This window comes from Bombus pyrosoma, linkage group LG5 (genome assembly GCF_014825855.1).
Source record: "Bombus pyrosoma isolate SC7728 linkage group LG5, ASM1482585v1, whole genome shotgun sequence".
Classification (NCBI taxonomy): Eukaryota; Metazoa; Arthropoda; class Insecta; order Hymenoptera; family Apidae; genus Bombus; species Bombus pyrosoma.
Genome location: NC_057774.1, coordinates 6,897,216 through 6,915,926, shown reverse-complemented (window position 1 = coordinate 6,915,926; position 18,711 = coordinate 6,897,216). Strand labels below are relative to the sequence as shown.

Genomic DNA, 18,711 nt, shown 5'->3' with positions numbered 1-18,711 from the left:
ATCTTTTACCGTATCATGGGATTATATTGCTGATATCGGAGGAGAAAAAAAACGACCGTGCATTGTGACGTTGAACCCTAATATCGATTGAGACATGAAAGAAGAACGGAAGTACATTAGATTTCGTACTTGCTGTAACATTTACGCTTCTCTTTTGACACTCGGAACATCTGTCCTCCTTTTCTTCAATACCGACTGATTTTGACAAATCCAGGGATACATTCGAATGTACGATCTGCGAAAGAATTGATGCTTAGGTTACCTGAAACGTTATTCGAGTCTCTGACCAATTGCGAATCCAGCGACTGGGCTATCCAAGACTCTTGTGCTTATCCTTTTCACTGTTCCATGTGGGTCCTGTATACGAGGCCTTCGCATTGGCGTAACGCGACGAGAATAGGACTAGAGTATTATCCTACATAGTACAGCCATACAACCCAAAAATTGTTGTTTTACGATACAAACCTGAAAAATCCTTTTATTATTGGGACTGTCATTACGCTATTGATTCGGTCATAGGATTTTCATTATTCCACGTAGACTATTTATATAGGGGCTAATCCAATGATGAAGGGCAGAGACACTCTCGTAGAGTGTTTCATTGTTTCAAAATATTCTAAGAATGGATAGACTTTCTCATTTCTCCATAAACTTCTAGGATACCTGGCGAAAATTTACGAGTAAAAGAATACTTTTTACTCGGCGAAGAAATGGACAAGTCAAGCAAAGAATGGTACATATACGATGGCCGGAATGTGTGGCGTAGCAACTTGCGGCGCGCTAAAAGGAAATCGCAGGAACATGTGAAAATTTACAACTCGAAAATATCGATGCGCTTTACGTGGTTACGCTCTCTGGCCATCTTTCTAGCCCCATTGCAGTTGGAGATGCAATCAAACCGGACTTCTTTCATTTAAGGAGACGATCGATGATGCGATGCTTGAAACACGCGCGCGTGTGCATCAAAAACCCTGAGCTTTAATTTCGTTCGTACATAACGTATCAATTGTGAAAAAGCATGTATACGTGGAACGCATAAAGATACGCTCGTATAACGCGTATCATATACAACTACATAAGTCCTACATTTGCCAGCGCGATAATGAATTTTTTAAATGACAACATTTTACGTTTTATTGGTCACAAGTGATTCGATAGATTTTATGAGGAAATTTATGGAAGTTTTGGAAAATACGTTTCGCGATACGCGTCTGTGAAACGTTGCAGAATAATCTACAATTCCCCCTTAGCGACTATAATTTCGTATCGAGTTCGATAGAAACGTGTCATCGAATACAATAGAAGACTAATGACGTCACGGCAACTATACTACGGAAAGTGGTGTATTCGCCGGAATGTCATGAATAACAAAGAATCGTAAAGTCATCGTATTTATGCGGCTGTATTTAATCGCGGACTCGTCGATACTTTCAAAAAAATAAAAAAAAAAAGTGGAAAAAGAAGAAAGCATTCGCAACGAAATATTTCACGCGCGATGGAACATTATCGGGCGAGGCTCTTACTGAAAAACAATGCATGGTATCAGACCGAAGGAATGTTAAATAGAATGAAACGTCATGACAAAAATAATGGCAACAAAAGGTTGAAATTGCACCAGGAAGCGCGGTTCCTGTACTTCATTGTGACTGCCCGGGGTCGCACACCTTCCGTATGCAAGTTTATTCAGTTTGAACGGGAGGTTACGCGCTCAAAGGTTAAAAGATCTTGCACCTACCGTGCGTAAACGCTTTTAAAATACGCGTTATATACCATGCGACATTTCTTCTTTCTTTTTTTTTTACGACGTGGAAAATCGTAATTCAATGTCCGGACTACCGGGATGGCGCATAATTTATTTGATGAGCGCGTGCGCGTTACGCAATCCATCGAGAATGAGGAAAACGGAAGAAGACAGCAAGATGCAACGAAAATAAGAACATTCCTCATGATCATTAAACTCCGTACCTACACGAGCCGCCGATGGGACTGGTTCTCCTTGACGATACCGCACGCGTCATATTGCCGTTAGTAAAATCTGTCGATTCAGTTCTCTGAAAATCACTGTTACAAACGATCTCCCCTTCTTTCTGTTGCCTTCCAGTTTCACGATAGGCGACAAGCGACAACACAAGCGAGTCTTTCTTTCGCACCCTACACGCTGTGTCACCGTAGGAGTCCAAGAACCACGATGGACAAGGAGTCATTCTTACTGCAGATATTTTGCACAGCCAAACTTGATTAGCATGTGTATAAAGTGGAAACAAGATGGAACTAGAAATGAATAGTAGTAGAAGTTGTTTTAACATGAAATATAAATATATTTGGGTGGTATTGTACAGTCAGTGATTCGTTCGTATATACAGAATTATGTACATGCCGAACAGTACGTTCTCGAATACTCTGCGCGTAATCTCACACATGCATACATTTGACGAATCGGTCGACCCACACGTGTTTTCTTTTTTTTTTTTTTTGAAATAGCCATCTATTCACTCGGATCCACACATCCATCTCATCCATTTCATGGATCCGCAAATCTCTTTCTCTCTCTCTCTTTCTCTCTCTCTCTCTCTCTCTCTCTCTCTCGCTCTGGATTTTCTTTCTTTTATTATCCCGTGTTTTTATAAGCCCAACGGTATTTCTTTTGGCGGTCGTTTACAATTTCAAGTGTTGCGATTAATTAGGACGTCGGCCGCCGGACAATTCCTTTCTACGAGTACACTGGCGCCTTTTTGCGAGCTTTTTATCGCTTGATTTCCTTTTTCTCAGTTTAAGGTCAACCTAAGCGGATTTTTTTGATCATTTACTGTCGTTATTTCATTATTTTTTTCTTCTTTACGTAACTCGTCTTTTTTAATCTTTAGCCTGCAATTTTTTTTATCGTTTATTTACTGTTACAGAACTACTTGTTACTTGTATTTTTATTTTTATTTTTTTTGCTTTTTAGTCCGCGTTACAAACCACAACGAGGTATCGTTACTTTAGACTTCATGACTACAGTTAAGAGAATAAGCGTAGAAATGTATCACACTAGAGACTTGTACATTATCTTAAATGCGTAGGTATGTTCTGTTTTTTTTCATTTTCTTTTTACTGATAATACAGTAGTAGTTGGTTAGCTAGCTTTACCCCCCAGAAAACGAAGATCCCGTAGTCGTTCGAGAACCGAGGAGAGGATCGTCAAACGCCGAGCGCGTCTACGACGGCAATGGCGGCGATGGATAAACAAGGCGACACACGTGGCGCGTTTAGCAAAAGGTAGACGCTTGGCGCTCACATGTAAACATTTTACTCACACTCATACGTTCTCTCTCTCTCTCTCTCTCTCTCTGTTCGTCGTAAAAGCTCTCCAAAGTCCTACACACAACACCATGACGGGAAGAAATAACAGGCGCTTCGGCTCGAATTTTAACGAACGATCGAGCAAAGTAAACATTCACGCGCACACACGCCGCTCTAACGAACGCTCCAGCCAACAGACACGCGGTAGGTAGGTAGCGGCTTCAGCGATCAGAAACTTTCGATTAATCACGAAATCAAGGAACTAGAAGGAGAACAATCGCTCGTTAAGTTACACGCTTTTGGTGGAAACAGTTGGAGAAACGTAGGAAGCGAACAAACGGCACGTGGGGTCCAACCGTGGCCGCGCAAAGAGAAAGACTTCGTCTCCGGCAAATCGATCGTTCGCCACGTCGATGAGCCGTATCGCGATAAAGAGAGCCATTTCTTCCTTTCTTTCTCTCCCTTTCTTTCTTTTTTTTTTTTCATTCGAAGGAATGCGATCGAGCCAGTGCGACACGGCCATCTATTTGATAGAAACCCACTCCTTCGTCCTCCTTTAAAATCGAAGGAGGAAAGGAAAAATGTCGGTTCTTGAAGATGAAAAAGTAGGATAGAGGAAGAAGGTATAGGCAGTAAAAATAGGAAAAGGAAGAGAGAAATAACAGGGAGAAACGTCGCGGAGGCTGTCAAACGGAAGAGGCACACGGTATGGTATCGATTGGCCGGAGAGGCAGGCCTCGGGTCGCTCCAGGGGCGTATTCAGTTGTCCCGTTTCGTGCTCGACTTTTGCGGTGGTAATTTTTGCCAGCTTGTCGCGAGTAAAGGATCGATCGTCGAGAGTTCGTCGAAGCGGAGATGGCAGACCGAGGGCGTGGTCCATCGTTTCGAATCGTTCGAACTATCCATAGATAGACAGAGTAACCTATAATATCCTGACGTCCGTGACACATGGACGTGTGTCTCTCCTCTTTATGGCCACGCGGTGTTCATTCCAGGATCGAGGCTCTCCACCCTCTGATTCTTTCTTTCTTGCGCGCGTTATGGTCTATCTATCGCTTATGCCGCTATCTCCCCTCGAGTTCAACTATCGCAAGACCGCAACAACCCCCTGGCACGACTATGTTTTCGACACAACTCTACCGTCGTATATACCAGAGAGATTCGAGCGATTCGGTTGCAGAGACGATGATATTGCTTTTGCTGTAACGACGCGATCGAAATATCGAGAATTCGCGAGTGCAAAAAATTCACAAAGAGACGAGATAGAACGTATCGTAGAATAGGATGGAGAGAAAGAGTATCGCAGGATGGATGGATCGAGATTGAAAAAGATTCGGTAACTCGAAGCGAATTATAGGGGTAAGGAAGGAGTGGCGTGCTCGGCTGAGATCGAGCCGTGCCCCCGTATATAAACCGGGTACGCGCTGAAGCGCGTACAAAGAATAGCGTAAAATAGCGTACGTTATATTTGCCGAATCAGCTGGTGTACTCTGATATAGGAACAATTCGTGCGTCAGAGGTGGGTAGGGTCATTGTTAGGTGCATACCGCGCAGCTTCTTAAGTGCTTTTCATTCGCCGGCTGACAGCACACAGTCCTCTCTACCTCTCTCTGTTCCCGCTCGAAGGCTAAGATCTGGGCCTGGTCGGAGAGAGAGATCATTCATCGAGAGAGGGGTAGACGATTTAAGAAAAATTCACGTAGAGCCGAGAAGGTGGTCCACCCACGGTGAGGCCCGCACGAGGAGCGCACATTGTAATTCGGGGTCTCGGCTGGAAGCAGAGAGAGGATCGTGGATCAAAAATGGCTTCGGGTCGGTCTTTATACAGCCGGTGCTTTCTGGCGTGCAACTACCTGCCAGAGAGCCACGGTTGGCACACGGCTCGTTCGCTCGTTCGCTGCTTCGCGTCCCTTTGCAAGAGAGTTTTACCTTTACCACACCACGTACCTGGCCAACCAGCCGGTCGCTCGCTAGCTCGCTCGCTCGCTCGCTCGTTCATTCGCTCGTTCACCCGTCCATCTACACGCTCCGTCGTCGTTTCTGCCCCAGTGTTCCTGGACCGGGTGTTCGGAGGGGTCCAGAGTTCCACAGAAAAAGCCTTGGGTATATCTTTACGAGCGGAGCCATAAAAGCCGTAGGAGTTCGTCGGTTTCTCGATTAACTCTCGCGGGGTATGGATCGTGTTCGACCGGCTACGATCCTTATTGTCGTGTATATTCTTCAAGCCCGTATAATGCATGAACGGAAGAACTACCGTCCTTCGAAACACCCAGTCATCCCGTCATCGTCATTGTCATCGTAATCGTCATCGTCTCCGTAGTCATTGTCGGTTTCTAAAAGATGGAGCCGAGAGGACATCGATGATTTTGATTTCCCCCATCAAATTTTTCTCCTCTCTAATTTGTCGTTTCGCTTCTTCCCCTACCTTTGTTTCAATCTCGTCATGTCTTACCAAAATGTCTCTTTTGGTCGCGTTTTTCTATGTCCTTTTTTTCTTAACCACGTCTACCTTCGAGTGGTCTCCTCGCTTATCTGAATCATCTCCTCCACGAGAACAACGAGATCTCGTCGTTTGTTTCGTAGCAGCCTCGACGATCTGCTGTACCCCTCTTCTGCCCTTCTACATTCTCTTTCCCTATTCCTTTTCCTCTTCCCTTTGCCCAGGTATCATATACACGGGGCGTGTATGTGTGTATGTATGCGTGTATGTGTGTATGCGTGTATGTGTGTGTGTGTGTCTTCTGTGTGTTCGTTCATATACGCTATTATCGGTTCACAGTGAAGAATGGAAAAAAATGATTTTCCTTTCTTTCAATAAATCATGATAAACGAGTACTTAACGTTACCGGGTTGGATCGATACATTTCCCTAAGTTGTCCTCTGCGATCTATCCGCTCGCACATCATATTATACACACGCTCGCTCGCAATGCGCGAATAGTTTCCGTTTAAGAAAGCGCTACACACAGTGCCCTTCTTTTTCTTTCTTCGTCTTTCTCCTTCATCTCGCTGAACGCACACGTTATACGCGCTCTTTCCGATCGATCGTTATCTATATATCCCCCGTTCTTCTTCGTTTCGCTCGTTTTTCTCTGCCGCCGGACTCGTGATCGCGTAACTCTACTCGCTGGATGCCGCGATCGAGCAACTTATCTCAGCCGCGATCCCCTTTTTCTTTAATACTACATAATTATACACAGGATTAGGCGTTTCGTTATTCATTCAGTCGAAGTGTAAGTGAGGGCGCTAGCTTGTTTAATATATTAATTATTTGAGGCAGTTTACGTCATTTTGTTTAAGGCCGAGTTAATAGTAGTGAACTATGTTTTTTGAGAAGGTGTACGCACGCGTTTAAGCCGCGCCGCGCCACGCCATTCTTCGTGGCTGATTCACGGTGAACGGACAACCAGGAGGAGTATGCACCACTTTGTGTCCCTGGTCTGCTGTCTTGCGAAAATCCACTGGCAATTTAATTTAATTTCGAACGGCTGGTGAATACTCTTTTTCTCGTTGGGAACAGGGACCCGTCGGGGCCCCTCGCCATCGAAAGTGGCATACTTTGAGCTCTCTTATCTTTAACGGGCCTCTTTTTCTCGTTTCCTCTTTCCTTGTTGTCCGTCGAACGTGAATCGAGCTTTTATCCGGTGCGCGTCTACTGTATACGCACAAAAGTACGTTCGTATATAGTGGAGGGCGAGGCACGTTCGAGCACAGATTCTCTATTTTTCTTTCATTTCTTTCGCTTCTTTTCATCTTTCTCTTTCATTCTTTCTTTCTTTCTTTCTTTCTCTCTCTCTCTCTCCATCAAACGACGCGATGCACACGTATCTCGAGAATAAGCTTGACCGTATATTTTACGTATAGTTCGTTACGCGCGACGTAGGACAAAATATTTGATGCCAGACTTTTTTTTCTTTTTCTCGTACCCGCTTACGGAGGAAGCACGTTTTATTACAGAGTAAATATATGCCTTGTTCTCGCCGACTACAAACGCGATAAACAACCGAGGAAGAAGACTCTGTTTTTGCGAATCGATCGAAAGAAAAAGAAAAAATAAAAGGGAAACGGAGAAATAAGAGAGAGAAACAAAAGAAAAAACGAGAAGGGAAAGGGGTAAAGGAACACTGAACGGAGAAAATAATCGGTTCGGTGTACAAATGCATTCACTGAATGCAACGTTAAATAAAAAAATTACCGGAACGACCGCACATGCCGTGTATTATTTCCTTCGAGTTACACACGTGTCGCGTCGTGTTGAGTTGTGTGGGATTGTGTATACTCTGGCTGTCTCGGTGGGTACGTTCACATTCGCTCTTTATAACGTAGAACCAGCGGACGCACGATGCTCTTTGAAAATATATCTTCGATCGCAACGTTCCTAACCTAATTGAACGCAACACGGTAGAATAGAGAGACCGAGGATGAAATTTCAGTGGAACGGAAAGAGATTTCGCCACCACAGAACCACGAATAACCGTGTGTTCCGTGAGAAGAGGAGAATCGTGAAATCGAACACAAAAAAAAAAAGGGGGCGACTGGTGATGCACGTTGTGCACGCGTATCTAGACAGATCGAGCTGATGGCAACTTTCAACAACTGCGAGAGAAGAGGAGCGCCTCTATCGCGTTATCTCCCCTAGAAGATGCGCGCAGCCCGGAAAGTCGTTCGACGTTCCCCTTACGTAATGTTCCTAGGTTTTTTCTCAGATAGTAATAACGATAATACTTGATCGATGTAAACGGTGAATTCACCTGGGGTACGACCGATATAAATGTAAAGAGTAATACTGACACGGAAAGAAAAGTTTGTACAAGCGTTCGCCAGAAATATGTAAACATTTTGGAATAATTGAACAGCAGAGGCACACGAGGGACAGAATACGTTACGAAAAATGTGTTTGGCACACGAAACATCATTCAAGAGTTTATTCGCATATGTTTCTCATGAATCGCGTAATCATCAATGGCGAGGCACTTTTAAGCGTCGATCCCTGATATGCGCGAGGTGAAAAGTTAAAGTCGTAGCTCTCGATCGTATCAGTCGCTACTCTGCTTGACATTCGACCGTGTCTCGTCGTTGCGACGCTACAATGTCCCCTCCCCCCTCCCGACCAACGGAGTTTCGTTCGTTCCTTCGTTCGCTTGCTCGTTCGCGAGGCCCCCTTTTTTCTTCTTCTTTCGACACACCGACCGACGACAATCGAATTCTACGAGCGTACCCTTTGCATAGTAAGCGGTTCACGATAAACGATGGAACATACGATGGAACATACGACGGAACATACAACGAAACATACGACGAATAGGAGGAGACGAGAGGAAGTTATGTACGTATATACAGGTTGATGGCAGATTACGAAGAAGCTAGAGAAATTCAATGGAAGGAGGAAAAGGAACGCTATTTCCAACCTGTCGATGTTTAACGTTTCAATATTCTAATGTCATTTGAGAAAATTACCGATATAAATATTCGATCAGATCGTTCAACTTTAACTGACTAAAACATATGGTCGGAATTTTGTTGCAAGATTTGTTGATTTATAGGAATTTGCAGAGAAGCAGAAGAAAGAGTAACGCGAAAAGCTGCCGCCGTCGACGATACGTCGGACCACAGTCCAAGTAACTCTATTTAGGCCCTGTATCCGTTTAGCCTTCCCTCTACTTTGCCGCTAAGAGGATCGTTCCCTTTGAACGAGCAAAAACACCGGGGCGGAAATGCTCGGGCGAGATGGACGGCGAAGGGTAAGTGGTGCCAGGAACGAACTCTGCTCTCGACAACCGGGTCGTCTCTGCCAACAAATTTTACCAGGAACGAAATGACTACACACACGAAGCTGAAAATTTCTACGTGGCCTCCGTGTTTCGATTTGGAACGACATTCGAATCAGGATTCGATGCGTGAACCATTGTACCCGATGTCGATTTAACATGCTACAAGGCCGAAACGAACGTTGTGAAAATCCGTTGCTGGGGAACGAGGGATCGTACGAAAATGGAATGCTCCGCGAGGAATAGTTTCGTGGACGTAATGTGAAATTTAAAAATAACGTTCCGACGAATTTTTTTTCTCTACTCGACCGTGGAAGAGGAGCGAAAAAGACGGCTAGAAAACCGACAAACGAGCCGGTGAAACCTTTTCAAAGTCACTAGCCAACGTTTCTGCTTGCGACGCTTCCTAATTACCTGATGTCGACGTCACATTATATAACGAGTTCGATGGGGGTTTCAACGAGGCACAATAATGCCCTCCTTCCTTCCACGTCGTATAAATATCTATCAGTGGATGAAGTTTAACCCTCTGACGAGCGGGCGGCCGATCTATAACTAGGAAACGTATTTACTATCGACCCGGTTGTGTACGAAGAAGCTACGATTGCGCCTGGTCTATTTGATTCAACTACATCGAACCCTATACGTGTCGCGTCAAACGCAGTACGCGTTAGAAACGCGATGCGCACTTTCCCCTCCATCCTCATGTATACCTCCGTCGTTTTATTCAAATCAATTCCACGAATCACTTTTCGGAGAGACGTCGCACAAAAGTACGCATTTCCTACAAAAATAAACGTTCCTCCGCGAGCAGTCTTGTCAGCGCACCCTTCGAGGAACGGAGTTTAACGAATTCCGCAAAACGGTAGGAAAACAGATCGTTAAAGTCAGCCACACGCTGTAACTTCGAGGGTGAGAGCTAGACACAAATTTACGAAACGATATTTACTAGATATATCGACAAGCTATATAGTTTCCTGTTATCGAACGTAACAAAGTGCCTTCCGTGACTTTCATATTTTTTTTTTTATTTCGGTATCCAACGAGTAGAACGCAGGATGTACTTTCCATCTAATTTCCCCGAAACTCTCCCCATTTAGCCATTTTTCTAAGGCTCCGCGAGGCGCGACGAGTGGAAATTATAGGAGCCAGAGTCGCACCGGTTCGCATTAGCGACTGTTAATCTAACGACCATCCTATGCACATGGTCGTCAGTGTTTTCGGAGTACGAGTCGACGCATCCTGCTCCCTCCGATGCGTGCGAGCCGTCTCTCGGTTTCGTCTCTGCCGATCCCCATCTTGACCGCGCCCCCTTCGCGTCTGGTCTGGTCGCGTCCCTCGTTCTCCTCTCGTCCCGTAACCGCCCAGATCCGTTCCGTCCCGTCCCGTGTGCCGTCCCCGTCCCGTTCGTCCCGTCCCGACCCGTCCCGACTCGTCGTCTCGTTTCGCCTCGTCTCGCTTCGTCTCGCTTCGCCACGGCTCGCCCGTACCGCCGGTGCGGTCGTGCGGTCACGTTGATCGATCGTTACCGTGTAACGAAATACGGTCCCCGTCCGTTTCTCCTTGAGCGCGCTCTTTGAAAAGGGCGCAGGACAAAAAAGAAGAAATCCTGCCCCGGCTCTCTCGGACCTCGAGTTTCTAGAGATGTTCCCGACGAGAAACCGACAGAGACGGAGAAAAAGACAAAGAGAGGGCCGCGGAGGAACGAATAACGCTAGAGAAAGACGGGGAACAGAGTCATTCGTGGTGGAGAAAGGGCGAGAGGGACGTTCCGCTAGAGCAGGACAACTGCAATCGCGGCACACCGCCGCTTCCTGTGTGCGCTTGCATCGCGAAATGAAAAGCAGAATCGAGAAAAACTAGTACTGCACATATGGTCTATTTGGCAAAGATGCGCTTGCACCCTGTTGGGTAACGTTCGTTCGTTCGTGAGGTTGCGTTCGGGTTTTGGCACTTGCGATTGCAATGATTGTCGATCCGGTTTGGGTACATCTGTAAGCGGAGAAGACAGATGGTCGAAGCGAGGATGTTGTAAAGCTTAGAGGATGGCAAAATATCGGCAAGGAAAGTTCCAACTATGAATCACGTAAATCGTTAGAAAAAATATCTAATGTTATAAGTACATATATGAGGGAATCGATCGTAAATCTTAAAAATACTATTGTCGATCTATGTATTCGCGATCCGCTGGTATTTGAGAGCCGATGATGGGAAAAAGAGCGAAAGGGCCGCCGCTACGGCGGTGGTATACAAGGAGAGACGACCGCGTGTACATGATGTTTGCCCGGCGAAGAAAGGCATCCAAGTTTCAGGAATTTACGCGAAGAAAATTCATGGTCTCTGTCTATGCCTGAAAGTGTGCGCCGGTTAAAAATACAAGGGGCCTAAGCAAATGGATTTTTATACCTGTACATAATGTACACGTATCGCAGGTGGATGAAATCGCTCGATGCGTATAGACGGACGACCATTTCAGTTGCTGGTACTTCCCTCCATCTGTCCCTGGCTCGAACGTATATCTGTGTGTGACGGTGATAGTAGCGATGGTGGTGTGTATGCGTCGTGTGTTTATTCTGTGGGTTTCTGCTCGTCCGTTCGTCCGGCCACCCGCACACTGCAGCCAACAACGGAGAGCACGGCACGTACGGTCGTTGCGTCGACGACGATACGTACATGGACGTATATACGTATGCATACAGATCCACGTATATACAGTGGAATATACACGTAGATAGAAGTAGCGTGTACGTCGCAGAGATAGATGTATCCCGAGTGTACTAGGCAGAGTTTAGACCAACCCGTATGCTCTTTAACGAGTATGGAAGATAAGTCGTACAATAGGGAAGAGAGAGCACACAGCTTTGCAGCCGGATTAGGTGAATAAATGAACGGTGGTGGCAACGGGGTCGGTCTCGAACGGGTTGACGTTGGTGCTGCTGCCGATGCCGGTGGACACCTAACTCTGCGGCAAAAGCGCATGATAACCGGGCGTTTCGTAAAAACCAGCTGCCTGGAGGGCGTGTAGCGATGTCGCGTGATGCCTGTGTATCGTACTCGCGTATACGCTGGAAACGCCGCTAGAGGAAACGCCGCTGGAAGCACCGATCGACGTCGAGGAGGAAGAAGAGGACGAGGAAGATGAGGAAGAAGCTTGCTGACCAACGTGTGACGCTGTACGTGACAGTAACGTCGCCGACGGCCGTCTATACGGGTGATGCCCGATAACCGAGGCCGTCGCTGCTCGCAGATGACTCGACGAATTCGAACTCGCGTTATACGTTTGTTGATACGTCTGCCGTAGAATGCCAGAGATCGACGTGGCCGTCGGCGTCACTGACGAGGAGGAACTTCGGTCGCTTTGGTGAGGTTGATGATGAAGTTGATGAGTTGTTCGATGTTGCTGTGTCGCTTGCTGCTGTGGTTGTTGCTGCTGCCGATGCTGATGATTGTGAGCGCGCATCGCGCGAAAGTAGTGCTGATAAATACCTGATATGACTGCTTTTTCATCAGCAGAAATCAGTTCGGTTCCGGACGAGGTCGACGTAACCGAACTAGTTTGCTGCTGCTGCTGCGGTTGCTGTTGACCGTGATGGGGGTGAGCGTGAGGACGATGATGATGATGGTGAGTTTGTTGCTGTTGCTGCGGCGGAGGCGGCTGCGGCGGTTGTTGTTGCTGCGGATGATGACGTCTTTGTTGCTGTTGTTGTTGTTGTTGGGAGAGAGTCGCGGCAACGTTGAGAGCCGCACGATACGACGCTGCCATGGCCGCAGCGGACATTTGACCGGTTGTAGAAACTAAATTCGATCCGGAATCGGCTGTTGAGACAACGGCTGCGGTTGCCGATAAGACAGCCGCAGCAGCGGCGACAGCAGAACTCGAAGATGACACGGTCGAGGTAGAAACGGCGGCGACCGTGGACGAAGATGCGACAACAGACGCAGTGGAGGACACGGACGCGGAGACTGTGGCCGCGTTGGCAACGACTGCGGCGGCTGATGCACTTCGCCTGCTGCTTCGCCTAGAGGATGAAATCGGCGCGTTCGCTGGCGGTGGTAGATTGTTGACAAAAGGACTTCTCCTCTCGCGTTCGGCGCGTCGGTAGTAGCACGGGTGTATCATAAGAAGGGGTTCGCCTCCGCCAGGCGGTGGTTTTGCCTGGCTGGGTAGCTCATACTCGACGCTGCAATCGACGTGGAGCGGTTGCGAGTAGTCCTTGTAGTCCTTGTAGGTGGTGACCGCAACCGCAGCGGCTGCCGCCGCGGCCGTCGCGGCCGCAACAGCTGCCGCGGTCGCGGTCGCGGCGGTCGGGTTCGAATTCGTGCTGGAGCCGACGTTAGCGGCAGCAGCAGCAGCAACGGCGGTGGTGGAGTCGACAATGCCGGTCGATGCGGCCGGTAGGACGGTTTGCTGTCCGGTTGGGCCGGTCGCAGCAGCCGTGGCAGCCGCGGCGCCGCCGCCGCCGGTAGACCCGCCGGCGATCCCATGATGGTGATGGTGATGGTGATGATGATGGTGGTGGTGATGGTGATGACCGTGTCCATGCATAGCGGCACCTACCACCACTTCCTTTTCGTAGCAGGCAGCGGCCATGTTGGAAACCTCCTACTATCCAGGCTTCCGTCGCCGAACCGTCCCTTCTTGCACGCCCGCTGACCAACGACCCACCTCGAACGCTAGGCTCTCATTTCGTGGGATCCTCGTGATTATTCTCCCCGATGACGACCACGATCCTTTGCTCTCCGTCTCGCCCAGCGTTGATATTAGCCGATCGTTTGTTACACAGCCGGAGACGCGAGTTCGCGATCCTCCGGCACTTTTTTCTTTTCCTTCCTTTCCTCAGATAACCCCCTTTTTTTCTTTCTTCTTCTTCCACCTCTCCTTTCCTAGACTTCTCTTCTCGCTTTGTTTTCTATCTCCCTTCGAATCGCATTTACCTGTGCGACTGTCTTAATGATTATAGCATTTCTCGCTGTCACAGACATACCTTGAAACGAGGCGAGAAAGAATGGTTACGGTTCATCGCAGTGAAAGAGGGTTGCCTTATCCAGGGGTTGGACCAATCAGCTATTATATCCAACACCGAGGAAAACCCTCGAGGCAGAAGCCCGCAATGTACAGCAATGAAACAGTTATCGCATATTTCGAGAGAGGGAAGGGAAAAAAGTCCTAGGTAAAGAGCTTACAACCGACTATAAATTCAAACACCACCGGCCCTGACTCGTTCGACACCGGCTTCCTTGCAACATCGACCTTTCCCTTTTACGATCTTTTGTTTCTCGATGTATTTCTCTTCGACCTTTCGTCCCTACCGCCAAATTATTCCGTTTTCTTTTTATAAATGTGTATTTTATCCTCCCCTTCCCTTGCAATCTCTTGTTACATAGGATTAATCTATTTCACTTTGTCACAAGCCGTTTGTATGTGTCATTCCGGGTGCTACATCTGTGTATTGTGTTTCCATTTAAATGATGCCATATTTTCACTTTAGTGAATTTCCTCTTCGGCCGCACGTTTTCGTTGATAAAGCTTTAAACTATATTCGTGAGAACGCTAAACCGAATGGTATATCAGACTCAGTAATACGGCTTAGACGTGATCCGGCTGGGCGTAACGTTTCGTTCGGTCGCTCGTTTCGGCAAGGCTGAAACACCCTAATACGCCGACGTCGTTTCGTAATTCTATCATTGGCTTACATGTTCCATTTTTTACTCGGATTATCTGTCTTTCTTACGCACAACACACACAGCAGCACAAAGGAATATTCGACGACAGAGAACACGTTCAGGCTTCTCCAAAGGGGTACGCCATTGCTGCGCGTGTGTCAATTCGTCCGGCGTATCGGTTACTCGTACACACGCGGAGACTGCGCCTATGAACACTAATACATATACCGTACGCGATATATACATAAACTGCACAGCGTAGTAAGTGTAACTCGATTGTCTCGTACAGACTGCCGAGCTGCGACTGAAAGCCAAGTCCTGTCGAACCCTCGTGTCGGCTCGCCACATTTTGCAACGCCATCTTCCTTGCATTGCTTCCTTCTTACTCATTCGATTCTGCTTCCTCGTCTACACCGTGTGGTCGATTTCGTAGATTAATGGCTAGTATCTATGAAATGCGACGCGCGATGCACCACCGGGATAGCCAACCTGACGTGCCCATTTAGTTCCCTTTCATGCAAAAATCTCTGATTTCATATAGTTTACATTTCCTACACATTGTTTAAATTTTCCTATTGAATTCTAATATCTCCTAATAGTCACGCAAATAAATTTGTCTTCTATTGGATTGTTTAAGTTCCTAGATGAACTTCTTGTTTGAATCGTATAGTTTTTTGTTTTCGACAATCTGCAATATTGACTGTTATGCAATACTCTATCTTTGTTCTGTTGATAAATAGATAATCTGTAATGTCTACACAGTAAATAGATGTCACCACTCTACTGGCCACTGTAATAGCTTGAAAGTTTTGGCACGCATCTTTTTACAAGGCTATATTAAATACGCTTTTATGTCAGTTATTTTACTTTGTTTTCTTGCTTATAAAATCCTGTATATCGTAATAAATTATAGTTTTTCCTCATATAGTCGTTTTCTGCGTTACAAATACGTTGAGATACGTAGCGTGATTAGAATTCCATTTACGTTCTTCTTATATGCTCACTAGACATTCGATGAATATCTTACAAACATCAATGAAACTTTTAATTATGTCTTCCATCAACTGTAATTAATAAATTTCCCATTAAATGATGTAAGCTTCCTATAATTTAACGAGATTCGAAAAATAATATCAAAAGCTTATAGAATGACATCATAACTTTTACATAGAGAATGTTCCTAAGAGAATACAAGCATGGTAGTTTATAGGTAGAGTTTGTGTGGTAGGTGGAACCGTCGTAAAAAAATGATGCTATGCGAATGATGCGATAGTACCGTATGGGATGACGTCAGTGATATGTAATTGTTGGTTCCATGTAGTAGTGAAAGAATATGTGAAGAAGCACGGACGCGGCGACCAATAACGGTTCTCCACATGTAACGTTCCTGGTCTCAGCCAGTCATATTAAAGGCTGATGCAAGTGTGGTTCTAGGATGTTCTGCAGTCACTCAAATGTTGCAGCTCGTCAGTACGATTACATCAGTTAGAAAAAGCGTACGGAGTTTACGTTTTGTCCTTCGGTGTTATGTATTGGATCAGTCGGTGTCCGGCACTCGGTGGTTCGAGAAGTCGAACAAACGATAGATAGGGGTGGTGAAGTTCTAAAGCAAGTGACAAGAGTAAATCCATTCTATATTTTATGGCTGATTATGAGCGTACTGAAAAGTGTTATCATCACGTTGCCTAAAGGCCTGCCGTCGAAGACGCCTGGCGTTATATCGGCAACGGAATTAACAAAATCTGTGCCGAAATTAAATTTTTCTGCTACCTTATTAGCCAACAAAACGAGAATGGATCCAAAGAAAATGACTAAGCACGAGGAAATTCAGGATGACGGTTCATCGTTTAAAACAGATGTATGCGTTCGTGGAAAAAAACGGCGACTAGATCACTTGACATGGGAGGAGAAACTACAGAGAAAGTACGCTGATAAGAAATGAAAATTATAAATAAAAATCATAGTGCATATATAGATACGTTATCAAAATATGATAAATCCATTTCTATTGATTTTACGATTTAAAATTGAATTTTTTATACAATTTGGTGATTAAAAAGAAGTATTTTATCTTAATCGAGTTTTCTACGATGTTTTTTTAAGACATGAATAATATTAGTGTAACTGTTATGTTAGTTTAACTTAATTAATATTAGACTGCATAGCTAATTTTATATTGATATTATTTTAACGTTCAAGAACTTGGCGAAATTACATATTGAATTGTAAAATTGGTTTTTTATAAAAGGCGGCAAATGTCATGTTTAGAATAATGTCCTATGTTTTTCGTTCATAATTTGATTAGAAAACATTCGAAACTAGTGTTGAATTAATCCGAAATGATATTTTATAGGAAATTAAAAAATAGGGTAGCAGCTCAAACTTCTAGGGACCGTAAAAAAGCAAAACTTGACGAATTGGAAGAAACTGTTCGAACTTTAAGGGAACAAAATGAACTGTTGACGCAAGAATGTTCGATGTTAAGATCGCAAAACGAAATATTAGTCACAGAAACGAAAAGATTGAGGAAGGAAAGAGAGACCAAGAACGCGGGAGAATTTGTTTGTTCCATATGCCAGAGTCGTGTCGGCTGTGCTGTGTCCTCGCTGGGATCTACAGTGTCCCCTACTCACCCTCTGCAGCAGGGTGGAACAACACAGCTGGCATCGTCGCTGACGCTAACCCCAGGAGCAACAGTTCTCCTGAAGATACTGACCATCTACCTCCTCTTGAAGAATTATTTGGCGACTTCCAAGGAGACGATTACATCGAACGACTTGAAGAACTTGCAGAAAGCCTTCTACGGGAGGTTACAGCAGAAGTGGAAGCAAATCCTCATAGGACAAATGAACAAGTGAGCATTTTTGATCATTATTGATCTATCAAGCAACTACATCATATAATTTAATTTTATTGCTTTAGACTTTAGGAATGAATGATTTGTTTGAAAGAATAGAAGCATTTTGATATATTCTAAAATCCATTGGAACTGATTGATTATTAATAATTAAGCTACTACCCTTGAATATTGTTAAACATTTCATTCGTTTCTGAATTCATATTTTTCATTTGCAACTCAGTCTTCCTTTCGTTAATGACATAATGATTGTGTCTTGTGTAGGTACCAGTCAAGGAAAATACCACTGAAAAATGTCACTATTCAAAAAGAATGGTGGGGCAGACATCAAAAGATGTGGAAACCAATGGAACCTGTAGAAGCATGAATACACATCAACCATGGCATTCTGTTTCTAGCACAGCCAGTACACCTTATACCACAAACACAGCCACACCTGCATCAATAAAGTCAGAGGTCGAAGTAAAACAAGAAGTCGAAACACAGGAGTTAGACACTATTTATGGTACCTACGATGAGGCAACCAATTCCGTAATGATCATTTATCCAGGAGATGAAACCAATGTAAGCATTCAAGAATGCGTTCAAGAAGTAGTTACGGACGGTATCTGTACGGATGGTGTTTGTTCGAACGAAGATTCAACGTGCATAACACCGTATTATTATTCTAATCAGTTATCACCATGTTACACAAATACGGATTCTATGTCGCCGGCGAGTATACATTCCGAAGATGTGGATGTTAATTACACACATACGAAATTAGATTCTAACGCGTCCGATTATGGATACGAATCGCACGGTTCTCCAAATTCTGATATACGACTTGAAAAAAGTAACATAGGTCTGTCGGATCTTTGGCACGAAAGTTTCTCTGAATTATTTCCAACATTAGCATGACAATTTCCTCAAAAAAGTAAATCTAAAAGACAATATCTGTGATATGCGTTAATCATACTTGCGGACGCGGGAAAGCATTCGTATGATTATATAGTTATTTGTTATTTTCTTATTTTGACCGCCATAATATGTATAGTGCAAAATATAACACTTTATAAACCAATAGCACATCTAAGTATACATTTCTATTCGTACTTTTATACGTGTATTCTTAATGTTAAAACATTATAGTTTGAAACAC

The 18,711-nt window shown here is 45.0% G+C and overlaps 2 protein-coding genes across 3 annotated transcripts; one reads left to right on the top strand and one right to left on the bottom strand.

Annotated features, from left to right (window-relative positions):
* Positions 1 to 129: 129 nt before the first annotated feature.
* LOC122567386 (centrosomal and chromosomal factor-like) lies at positions 130 to 15,147 on the bottom strand. Of its 2 annotated transcripts, none has more exons than XM_043725819.1 (2): positions 11,456 to 15,147; positions 130 to 465 (listed from the first exon to the last, which is right to left on the bottom strand). In XM_043725819.1, exon 1 carries the CDS (start codon positions 13,638 to 13,640, stop codon positions 12,006 to 12,008), a length of 1,635 nt encoding a protein of 544 aa, XP_043581754.1. In that variant the 5' UTR covers positions 13,641 to 15,147; the 3' UTR covers positions 130 to 465; positions 11,456 to 12,005. The 2 variants fall into 2 exon arrangements, with proteins under 2 accessions (XP_043581754.1, XP_043581753.1); XM_043725818.1 differs by lacking the exon at positions 130 to 465 and adding an exon at positions 2,298 to 5,053 and having other exon boundaries at positions 5,230 to 15,147.
* A 988-nt stretch (positions 15,148 to 16,135) lies between these two features.
* LOC122567894 lies at positions 16,136 to 18,635 on the top strand. Its single transcript, XM_043727027.1, is given in 4 exon segments — positions 16,136 to 16,636; positions 17,067 to 17,289; positions 17,292 to 17,567; positions 17,835 to 18,635. Coding segments are annotated over 4 exon segments (1,407 nt in total). The 5' UTR covers positions 16,136 to 16,364; the 3' UTR covers positions 18,471 to 18,635.
* Positions 18,636 to 18,711: the final 76 nt, after the last annotated feature.